Source organism: Vipera ursinii, assembly GCF_947247035.1.
Source record: "Vipera ursinii genome assembly, chromosome: 13".
NCBI classification, from domain to species: domain Eukaryota; kingdom Metazoa; phylum Chordata; class Lepidosauria; order Squamata; family Viperidae; genus Vipera; species Vipera ursinii.
In genome coordinates this window covers 9,402,774-9,414,898 of record NC_139526.1, presented here as the reverse complement: position 1 = coordinate 9,414,898, position 12,125 = coordinate 9,402,774, and the positions used below count along the sequence as shown (strand labels likewise).

The window sequence follows — 12,125 nt, the reverse complement described above, 5'->3', positions numbered from 1 at the left end:
TCCTAGTGGTTAGAATGCAGCATTACAGGCTGACTCTGCCCACAGTCAGAAGTTTGATCCCGACTGTCTCACGGATGACTCAGCCTTCCATCCTTCTGAGATTGTTGGGGACAATAGGCTGACTCTGTAAACTGCTTAAGGAAGAATGTAAAGCACTGTGAAGCGGTATATATAAGTCTAAGTGCTATTGCTACCCATAGGTAACAAAAGAATGCAATCAATTTGGTACTGTGTAACACTGGAATGGACACGGGAAGTGATTGCCAATTAATGGATGGCTCCTCCTTTCCATATGAACATTCATCTCTTCCTGATATCCACTGCATTAACAAATTAATAAGCTTGAAACCCCGACTCTCAGATGGTGTCATAGGTGTGTTAATCTACAGTAGCCAAAAATCAAGATTATTATCTGAATCTCCCAAATGGTTCATTCAGTAAATGGGCTAAGGTTGCTATGTGGAAGGGCTCTGTTGCCTCATTGACTGTCCTGAGAGTTGTGTGTTTTGTACAGAGGTGTATGTCTATGTGTGCATTCGCTAAGAACATTCCCTGCTAATTTTTGTGTTCTCAGGGTGGAATCCTTCCCTCCAGATCATGTTGAAAGATCTGCCTTTACCCAGTTTGATGCCATCAGTGGAAGTGCCACCCACCGTCCAGGCCGACCAGCTCTCCTTATTAGCAGCACCAGTTGGACAGGTCTGACTATATCTTGTCATTGAAGTACGCCATGATTAGTTAAATAAAGTACACTTAGCTGAATATTCATAACATGCTAGATTCCAACCCAGTATAACCCAACCCAACTCAATATAACCCAGCCTAGTATAACCCAACCCAACCCAGTATAACCCAGCCCAACCCAATATAACCCAATATAACCCAACACAACCCAATATAACCCAACACAACCCAATATAACCCAACCCAATATAACCCAACCCAACCCAACCCAACCCAATATGACTCAACCCAATACAAAAAGGTAAAGTTTCCCCTGCACATGCATGCTAGTTGTTTCCAACTCTAGGGGCCAGTGCTCATCTCCGTTTCAAAGCCGAAGAGCCAGCACTTGTCCAAGGACGTCTCCGTGGTCATGACTAGACTAGACTAGACTAGACTAGACTAGACGCCAAAGGCACACGGAACGCTGTTACCTTCCCACTGTAGTGGTCCCTATTTTTCTACTTGCATTTTTATGTGCTTTCGAACTGCTAGGTTGGCAGAAACTGGGACGAGTAACAGGCGCTCACTCTGTTACGCGGCACTCAGGATTCGACCCGCCAAACTGCCAACCTTCTGATCGACAAGCTCAGTGTCCTAACCCACTGAGCCACCTTGTTACTCATATATGTGTGTATGTATGTATGTATATGTATATGTATATGTTAAATGTTTGTTAAGCACTCAGAATACACTTGCTTAGTCCCAGACACGGGATAAATCTTATTTCCTGTTTCGGCCTAGCCCAAGGCCATCTTACAGGCAGTAGCCACAGCAGTGGCAGCTCATATTTGTGTAATATTTTTTTGGCTTGCTAACAAAGAATAAAGGGAGACCGATATGATCATTTCAAACTTATTTGTTCTCATCAGTCAGCCATACCCTTCTGAGATTCGAACCTGGCCCGACTGCATCTTAAGCAGTTGTTTTAACCCCTAGGCCAAATATGAGCTGCCACTGCTGTGGCTACTGCCTGTAAGATGGCCTTGGGCTAGGCTGAAACAGGAAATAAGATTTATCCTGTGTCTGGGACTAAGCAAGTGTATTCTGAATGCTTAACAAACATTTAACACATATCTCCCTTGCTTCTCAGCTAACAAAGAGAGAGCGAGAGCCTGTGGCCTAGGGGTTAAAACAACTGCTTAAGATGCAGTCGGCCCAGGTTCGAATCTCAGAAGGGTATGGCTGACTGATGAGAACAAATAAGTTTGAAATGATCATGTCGGTCTCCCACTGAGCCACCGCGTCCCTTAGCCCAATATAACCCAACCCAATATAACCCAAGCCAAGCCAACCTCATTGTGGATTAGGACAGTGTATGGTTCCAGATGTGATCTTTGAAAGAGTCTGCATGTTAGAGGTTTGTGATGATTCTGGACCATTCTGCTCTCTGTGGCAAGAGGTATTAAAAATAAGCTTTATGATTGCCTTCCATCCCTTCTTGGCTTAGCTGGCATGCAAGTAGAATGATCAGATAGGAACTTAATAATCAGAGTTCATATACCCATTGCTGAGATTGCTTGGCTGTGTTGTCCGTGAATATTTCAAGATTACAATGTAAATTTTTTAAAAAATATAGTTTAAAATGTTATTGCTCTTTGACTTGATCCATAGCTGTCTGCGTGACTTGTCATTCTGAGTTGTTTTGAATTTGACATCCACAAGAAGACAGTTCCCCTCTCATACACATCCGTCATACACACTCAAAAACCAACAGCTTTGCTTGGTTTATTTTAATCCCTATCTAGAGATGAGAATGATTTGAATTTCCAGGCTGGTGTAGATGTCTTCAAATACCAGACTGTCTCATCAAATTTGAATGTGGTTCTTATTTTCTGGCTCAAGATTTGTTAGCAGAGACGGGCTTTTCGGTTGCAATCAAGTATATTTAGAACATTTCTGTTTGATGGGAGTTGAATTTGTTCTTCCTTGGGCCTCATAACTAAAATTGGACACCATCCAGTTGCTCTTAAGATATAATGTATAGATCAAATTTCTCCAGTTGGTAATCTCCACATGCTTTGGGATTATCATCCCCAACTTTTTCAGCCAGCCTAAGGAAAGTGAATTTATAACCATGATCTTTGTGTAATAATTTCTTGTTCTTTTCTTTTTCTAGAGGATGAAGATTTTTCCATCCTGTTAGAAGCTTTAAAAGGTGAGCTGTCAAGAAAGCTTTTACAGTTTCTTAAAAACCAGCCATCTTCACGGTGAATCAACTAGCGATTTGTCCTCACTGCTCTGCCTTGAAGAGATCAGGTTAAGAGTGGGTGGTGAGATGAACTTTCCTATCTGATCTTTGTCTTGCTCTGGTAATAAAACCCACTTCCGAAGGCCCAAAATTGGAATAATACCAGGTCATTTTATATTCTAACCAGAACTCTTGTTCTTCTCATTTTGCAAACCATACTAGGGCCAAGCCCGATGTATAAGTTCAACTGGATCCTTTTCCTTAGTCTTTCTCATCATGAAGGATCACTTCCACAGATGTTATCCCTCCCAGTAAAGCTGTCTTTGGCTACTTTTGACCCCACTTCACCCCATCTTGTTCTCTTAAAACAGCCTCCCTCATTTGGCATAAGGTCAACCTGCTGGACCTCAACTCCCATCACTTCCAGTCAGCCTGTTGGTTGATGTTTATGGGCACCATGGTCCCCTCCAACTCACTGGGTGGTCTCCCTATGGAAATACCTCCCCTTCATATTCCAACGACAAAAGAGTCCTCAACAGAATGCGGCCGCGAGAGTTGTCTTGGGAGTTTCCCGGTACTCCCATGTTACACCTTTGCTCCGCGAGCTACATTGGTTACCAGTTGTCTTCCGGGTGAGGTTCAAGGTCTTAGTGATGGTTTTTAAGTCCCACTTATTTGAACTAGCTGGTCTGGCCTGATGGGGAACATTAGGGTTTTTTAATGGGTTTTTTACTGTTTTTATTGTTATTGTAATTTTTAATTGGGCATTTGTTTAATTTCTTTTTAATTTTTGTATTGTTATTTATATATGCCCTGTTAACCGCCCTGAGTCCTTCGGGAGAAGGGCGGTATACAAATTGAATAAATAATAATAATAATAATAACTTACAAACATTCGTTTAGTGACCATTCAAAGCTACAACGGCACTGGCAAAAGGGACTTATGTCTATTGTTCACACTTAACAACGGTTGCAGCATCCCCCACGGTCACGTGAAAGAAAAGTCATAAAATGGGGCGAAACTCACTTAACAATGGCCTTGTTTTAGCAATGAGATTTTTTAGGCTCAATTGGTGTTGTGAGCCGAGAACCACCTTTATTTATTTATTTATTTATTTATTTATTTATTTATTTATTTATTTATTTATTTATTTTGTGGCTTGCTGTGTCTGATTAGTGTGTTGTTCGTTACCACTCAAAACGATTTTATGGGTCAGTTTTTGAAAAGCATAGAAAGAAAACACTCCGAAAAAAGATGTTCAGGTTTTATGCTTGTATTGTTTATTGGAAGCCTTTCCAATTTTGGTACCCCCTAAAATTTGGCAGCCTAGAAGCTGCCTTTTTTCTTTTTTCTTTTTTGTCTCCCTATGCAAGAAATCAGACAGAATTGGCTGTACCAAACTGAGTATGCATTCCCTGTGAAATTTCATTGGGACTCCAGTTCACTTTTCAAAATTGTGCGCTTAGTTTAAAAGGGAACTTGCCTTTCGTAGCCTACGTAAATAATTCCGTACTTTGCTCTCTTCCCCCCCCCCCACAGAGTATGAGCATTGTGTCAGCAATGGAGCGAAACTTCCTTCTCTTGTGTGTGTGATCACAGGTAGAATTTTGAGTTTTTCTTTTTTTTAAAAAAACCAGCCTTTGTTTCTTCCAACATTTTGAGCTGCTGCATAAAACGCTTTCATTTAGCAGTGGGAGCATCTAACATTCAACTGCTTGAATGACATCAATTCTCGCTCTGCACATTTATAATACTAGTCCCACAGCCCTTTTGAAGAAGAGCTTTTCCTTGGTGCTCTCTGAGTGTGGTTGTTTCCTTGCAGACGTTTCATTACCAAACTAGGTAACATCATCGGTGGTTGAAGAGAGTGGGGTTTGTTTTCAGTTCATGAGCGCACCCCAAGTAACAGTGGGAAGACATGATGAAAATTATTACTTTCACAACACCTGGACAGACTCCACCCTAGCTTCAGTTGGGGAACTGTGAGCATCCTAAACCAAGCCAATTGTAAAAATGCTAGAGGGTTCCTGGAAGCCTGGCACTCAGTCCAAACAATCTTCCACAGGCACAGAGAGATAAACAATGTCTACATACCATTCAAAAGAGACAATCAGAACATCCAAAAAGGAATGAGAAGATCAAAACATCTCCTCACCAGCAATCAACACCTAGTTGAGCAGAGATTAACGCCACGATTAACATTAGAACCCAATCATGAAGCAAAGAACAGCCCAGTCAAGGAACTACCAAGCTAGACAAACAAGTTAACAGTAAACAACAGCCCAAACAACAACCCACAGAGACCACTTCCACCTAACACTGACAGAGCAAGCTACTAACATACAGAACAGGAGTCTTCAAACTTGGCCCTTTTATGACTTGTGGACTTCAACTCCCAGAATTCCTCAGCCAGGCACGCATGCCTGGCTGAGGAATTCTGGGAGTTGAAGTCCACAAGTCATAAAAGGGCCAAGTTTGAAGACCCCTGATATAGAATGAGAGCAAACCCCACCGCCTACTAACACTGATAGTGTTACTTACCTTAGTAATGTAACGTCTGCAAGTTTCAAGTAGATTTATTACAGTCAAAGACCAGAGACAAGTTAAAAACCTTGAAAGAGCCTTGGTGGAGCAGTGGGCTAATGCCTCCTTAAGTAACACCAGCTGCCTGCAATTAGTGCAGGTTTGCATCCCACCAGGCTCAAGGTTGACTCAGCCTTCCATCCTTCTGAGGTAGGTAAAATGAGGACCCCTATTGTTGGGGGCAATAAGCTGACTTTGTAATAATGCCACTGGGGGGGGGAACCCTAATAAGCAGGCATATACATAGAATGAAGGCTATTGCTAAGCACATTGATTTGTGCTTTAGATTGTAAGCCGCCCTGAGTCTTCAGAGAAGGGCGGGATATAAATGGGATTTTTTTAAAAAAACCGTTCACAGAATATTCAAAAATTCTAAAAATAAAATAATAAATAACAGATAAAATCACAATTTGGCATCCAATCTGTGAGTTACACATGAGCAAAACACAGCATGGTCTAGCTGTACTATTAACACCAATCCTTAACACAGTGAGGCCCGTGGTCATTAAATACTAAAATGCAACAGATTAGAAATTCGAAAGGGTTTTGTGCGTTAGTTGTGTAAAGAAACGTCTACAGGAAAGCCTCCAAGCTCAGAGAGCACCAGGGACCCCTCAGTTCAACCCTGAGCTGAGAATATTCTGTCAACTTTTCCTTACATGCGGTGGTTCTCTTATCAAAGGCAAAGGGCCTCTGAAGGACCATTACACCAGGTTGATGGCTACGCTGCACTTCAAGCATATCCAGATTTGCACCCCCTGGCTGGAAGCAGAAGACTACGCCCTGTTGCTCGGCAAGAAAATTTTTCTTTTTCATAGGTGGGATGGTACTAATCGGATACATTCAGGACAAGGGGGCTTATGGTATCTGCATTTGGCGAGCAGTTCTACTGAACTCTCCCTTTCGAAGTATTTCTAGCAGGACTCCTAGATTCTTCAACAGCTTTGTTCCTTACGCCACCCGTCTTGTAAAAAAAATGTGTTTTTTGCCATGACTGTCTGTATCGCTCCTCATTCGGTTGTCTTGGCCCACATCCGCCTCATCCGCGGATGATGGCCAACACAACCGAATTAGGAGCGATGCAGCCAATCATAGGCGGATGGACCTGCAACGCGCTTAGTGGGCAAATTGCCAACACCTAAAGAGCTATAAAGATGAGGGCTTCCTAATGTTAGCTTGCACTTTGATAACATTAGCAGTTGCTAACGAAAGCTCAGTATTTAATAAAATGTTTTTGTCCCGGAGATCAGCATTTCAGTATGCCTTTTTTACAAATTATATATAACAGCTATATGCAACAAAATTTCATTTTAGTGTACACTGATTCATGTACATTTAAAGTGACAATGAAGTTACTCTATTCTTCCATTTCTCTTACAGGCTCTGCCGATTTAGGGGTTTGTCTTCATAAATCCTCCAGCGGTTTAGACTTGCCCATGAAAGTGGTAGATATGTTTGGCTGCTGCCTGCCCGTCTGCGCAGTGCAGTTCCAGTGGTAAGGACCGTGTGTCTGTGTGTGTATGTTAAAGCTTGTCCCACTCTCCTCCGCCACTCCCAGTGAATAGATGGTTCTTGAAAACAAGGAACACACAAAATGCCTGCTGGATGGAATGTGCATCTGGAGAAAAGATGGAGGAAAATTTTGGCTGTCCCACCGTAGCTTCCCAGGGAGGAAGTAACCCAAAATAAGAGATTGCCCAGTCTGCGTGGGGGAAGGAAGAAAAGGTTCAGGGTAGCCACACCCTAGTACAGTGATGGTGAACCTTTTAGAGACCGGGTGCCCAAACTGCAGCCTAAAAGGCACTTATTTATCGCAAAGTGCCAGGGGTGCATCAGCGTTGTGGTGCACTTGTGGGGGGGGCCAGGGAGGTGCCTCTGAGTGCTGCCTCTGGCACACAAAAACCTGGGGCGCAAAAATGGGCCAACCTGCTGCAAGGCGCAAATACGTTTGCCGTGGCACCGCAAGGTGCAGATACAAGGCACTGCACCATGCAAGAATGAGGCAGGGCGAGTGAGTATCATGCAGGCACTAGCCCTGCCCCATTTGCAGCACATGCATGCTCACAGCCCCTTGCATGCACACACGCATGTAAAATGCTTCCCCCTCTCTTTTCTTCCAGTCCGCCAATCGACAATGGTTGGTGACTTCTGATCTATCACCTCTACTCAAGCTTGCCGCTTTGCCTCCTTTGTGCTGGGCAGAGCTCCTGCTCCGGGTGGCGGCGGTGGCCTGATGGACCTGTTGCTGGCGGCGGCAGCCTGATGGACCTGTTGCTGGCGGCGGCACGCATGCCAACAGAGAGGGCTCTGAGTGCCGCCTCTGGCACGCGTACCATAGGTTCACCACCACTGCCCTAGTATCTCCCAGGGTATCTCTGCACGTAGCCCTCAATTTACAACCAGAATTTGAACCAGAATTTTCATTGCAAAAGAAGGTGCTTGTTAAGTGACGCCCGATTTTACGGTCTTTTTGCCATGGTAAAGTAAAAACCCTGAAGTTGTGAAGTGATTCATGTCGTTAGGTGAGTCCGACTCCCCCTATTGGCTTTGCTATCGGAAGCCCTTCTGGGAAGGTTGCCAATGGCAACCCTGGGATTAGTGCAACTGTTGTAGATACTTGCCGGTTGCCAAGCGCCCCAATTTTGACCGGGGAAACGGCAACAGTCATAAGAGTGAGCTCTAGTCTTAAAGTTATTTTTTTCCAGTGCTGTTGTTAACTTCAAACATTCACTAAACAAATTGCTGTAAATCAAGAACTACCTAGAATAGGTTTGTACCGTAGGTCAGGGGTCCTCAACCTTGGCCCCTTGTTGCTGGCTGAGGAATTCCGGGAGTTAAAGTCCACAAGTCTTAAAGGGGCCAAGGTTGAGGACCCCTGTCGTAGGTCTGGGAAGACTCTTGCCTACTACGTGTAAGCAGTAAAGAACTGGAATCGATTGGATCTTACTGTCAGAATCCATTTATATTCCATTCATAAAACTCTATCTGTATGTTTCTAAAATTTTATACCTCCCCCTGGAGTCTACCAATTTTGCAAGGAGGAGAAGAGAGGATGTGTATTCAGCCTGCCGGGAGGCTGTCTTCAAAGACCAGGGGAAGAACCTTTGAACTGAATCTCTAAAGGAAGGGAGCAATTGTCGTAAAGACATGAGAGTTCCCTCTTTCCCATGGAACGATTTGACACCTGAATTTTAATTGATCCAGGGCAAACCAGATGGCTTGGAGGGAGGGGGTTCGACCCGGGGACTCTTTAAAAAGCACCAAACTGTAACACAGTTCAGATCCTGTCTAGTATTCCCATCACCAATCATGTTTCAGTAAAAGCTCCTTTTGAACAATTCCTGTTTCAAGAGTTCGTTCTTTCCTAAAATGTGGATTGGGGTGGGTCCTGACACTTACTGTGTTATCGTTGGACTTAGGCCCAACCCTTCTGAATGCCTTCCCCAGCCCTGGTGCCTTCCACCCGGGCTACGATTCAACTTCCCCAAATTTTGGAAGTTATAATTCCAATCCACACCGGAAAGCACCAGACTGGAGAAAGTCAGGTTGGTGGTTGCTGCGTGTAAAGCAAAGTGGGGCTTCCGGGTTCAGAAATAACAAGGACCAGCTACACATGTGCAGGCAGAAGTCAAGCGCGGACTTCCAGACACCTCCTTTTGATTCAGAATGGCCTTCCGTACTGCAAACTGATTTTGCGCCCCCTCCTCAGCTACCAGGGAGATCTTTTTCTAACCCCCCCCCCTTCCTATTTCTTTGCAGTTTACACGAGCTGGTGAAACATGACGTGAACGGGTTGATATTTAAGGACTCGTGTGAACTTGCAGAACAGCTGAAGGTTTGGGAATGCTTCTCAGATTACTTCTTGATAGTGCTGTTTGGGTCGTTTATGTAACTATTGTATCTTATGATGTATGACTTATCACTTTGTTGCTTATATGTATACTGGGAGCTTATGCATCGGAGACAAATTCTTTGTGTGGCCAATCACACTTGGCCAATGAAGAATACTCTACTCTACTCTACTCTACTCTACTCTACTCTACTCTACTCTACTCTACCCTACCCTACCCTACCCTACCCTACTCTTATTCCTCCTCCTTCTCCTCTTCCTCTTCCTCCTCTTCCTCTTCCTATTCTTTACTTTTTAGCCTGACTCCCCACTTTCTGCAGTATTTCTCGACTTCCTTTGAATCTGAGAATGGATGTCTAGCACCAACTATGTTTTTTTCCCTGTTAGCAGTTCCTTGATAATCCTACAACTTGTTATGTTATGGTGCTGATGTATGCCCCAGTTACTGAGGTGGCACTGATCCCATATCTCCCTAAGTCCCATTTGGGGAAAAATAATAGCAATCTCACATAGATTTATATACCGCTTCACAGTTGCTTTACAGCCTTCTCTAAGCGGTTCACAGAGTCAGCATATTGGTCCCAGCAATCTGGGCGCTCTTTTTACTGACCTCAGAAGGATGGAAGGCTTGGTCAACCTTGAGCCGGTTAGGATCGAATTCCAGGCTGTGGGCAGAGTTAGCCTGCAATACCACATTCTAACCACTGCACCATCACAGCTCCTATTATTTTTTTATTATCTTAATTGGTGGTTCAGGAAGTCTTTACAGACTAAGATGGCAGGTATTCCTAGATCTGGCTGATCACGTTTTGCAACTTTTGTTGATTTCAAACCTGCATTTGATGCAATCTGTAGACCAAATCTGTGGTCCAAAACTTTAAAACCCTTCAACAGACTGCTGCTTTTGAGATTTAAATATCACAAGAACTTAAGGCTGAAAGTTAGATGTAGCATTCAAGGACACTTTACTAAATACCTGGAAGAAGAGAAGTTAAATGTGTATTCAATTATCTTATAAAGTCCCCGGGGCCTCATCTAAGCAATATCACTTTCCATCCTCTTCAACTAGCCCAGGGGTCGGCAACCTCGGCTCTTTTATGACTCGTGGACTTCAACTCCCAGAATTCCTGAGCCAGCATAGCTGGCTCAGGAATTCTGGGAGTTGAAGTCCACGAGTCATAAAAGAGCCGAGGTTGCCGACCCCTGAACTAGCCCATAGCCATACCGACATCAGTAATTTTCTCCTTGACCCTCTTAGCCTTCAAAGAGTTTTGCTACTTTTTTATTGCAATAATTAAGAGTTAATTAATTAACAATATGTTTTTGCTCAGATCGAGATTATAGCCTTTTCTAAAGCAGTGAATGTGGCTTTGATCAAAAGCTTTAAATGTTGAGGAGGTGGGGCTGATTAGGAGGCAAACAGAATTGCCCTTCTAGTAGATAAATTTAATTCTTCTTGAGAAAAAAAAAGCTACACTAAGAAAATTGAATGACTGTGTAACGGTGTGTGATTTTGTGCTGCCTTTCCATAGTTTTTTTTTGTTTTTTAATCTTAAGAACATTTGTGATGCACAATTTTGGGCTGCACAAAATTATACAGGTAGTCCTCAAGTTGCAACCACAATTGACCCCAAAATGTCTGTTGCTAAGTGGGACATTTGTTAAGTGGGTTTTGCCCCAGTTTGCGACCTTTCCTGCCACAGTTGTTAAGTGAATCACTGCAGTTAATAAGTTAGTAACTCGGTTGTTAAGTGAATCCGGCTTCCCCATTAATTTTGCTTCTCGAAAGGTCTCAAAAGGTGATCAGATAATCTTGGGGCACGGCAACAGTCATAAGTATGAACCAGTTGCCAAGCGCCTGAATTTTGATCACATGATCACATGATCACATGATCGCAGGGGTGCTACAAGTGTGAAAAATGGTCATGAGTCACTTTTTTCATTGCTGTTGTAATTTTGGAACAGTCACGCTGAGCCTTGGTGGAGCAGTGGGCTAATGCCTCCTTAAGTAACACCAGCTGCCTGCAATTAGTGCAGGTTCGAGTCCCACCAGGCTCAAGGTTGACTCAGCCTTCCATCCTTCCGAGGTAGGTAAAATGAGGACCCAGATTGTTGGGGGCAATTAAGCTGACTTTGTAATAATGCCACTTGGGGTGTGTGTGAAAGCCCTAATAAGCAGGCATATACATAGAATGAAGGCTACTGCTAAGCTTGTAAGCCGCCCTGAGTCTTCGGAGAAGGGCGGGATATAAATGGAATTAAAAATAAATAAATAAATAAATGAACTGTTGTAAACCGAGGACTACCTGTACTATAGTTTTCCTAATCCTAATATTTTAATAATACAATTTCATAGTTTTAGTAGTTCTCAGTGTTATTCTTCCATATTTGATGGGCTAGAGAGTACCTATATTGGATTGGTTTCAAATTTCATGGTCCACCCTGTTCATTGCATAGCGTTCTTTTTATCATGTTTGGGTTTTTTGCCTTACAGATGCTTTTCGGGGAATTTCCTGCCGAGGAAGGCCAGCTTGCGTTATTCCGAAGAAATCTTCGCCTGGCAAAGCAGCAGCGCTGGGACGAGAGCTGGGAACAGACAGTATTTCCTCTGTTCAGCGACCAATCAGATTAGCTTATAATAAATTAGAAGCTAGTTGATAAACGATGGTATTTTTCCAATTTTGTATTATCGGTGTTTGAAAATTAAAAACAAACCAGCTTAAATAAGATTTTCATGACTTTATGTTTAATAAAAATATGGCATTTTATTTTGGTAA

General features: G+C 43.1%; 1 protein-coding gene across 3 annotated transcripts in view; it reads left to right on the top strand.

Moving 5' to 3' along the window:
* The window catches only part of ALG1 (ALG1 chitobiosyldiphosphodolichol beta-mannosyltransferase), a 25,595-nt gene extending 13,470 nt beyond the window's left edge, over nucleotides 1-12,125 (top strand). The window contains exons 7-13 of one of the 3 annotated variants that reach the window (XM_083373004.1): nucleotides 575-699; nucleotides 2,843-2,881; nucleotides 4,455-4,514; nucleotides 6,181-6,291; nucleotides 6,879-6,993; nucleotides 9,258-9,333; nucleotides 11,843-12,124. In XM_083373004.1, coding sequence (XP_083229130.1) covers nucleotides 575-699; nucleotides 2,843-2,881; nucleotides 4,455-4,514; nucleotides 6,181-6,291; nucleotides 6,879-6,993; nucleotides 9,258-9,333; nucleotides 11,843-11,980 — 664 coding nt within the window. In that variant the 3' untranslated portion in view covers nucleotides 11,981-12,124. Of the gene's footprint in view, nucleotides 1-574; nucleotides 700-2,842; nucleotides 2,882-4,454; nucleotides 4,515-6,180; nucleotides 6,292-6,878; nucleotides 6,994-9,257; nucleotides 9,334-11,842 lie in introns of all 3 variants that reach the window. The other 2 variants (XM_083373005.1, XM_083373006.1) reach the window with 2 other exon arrangements.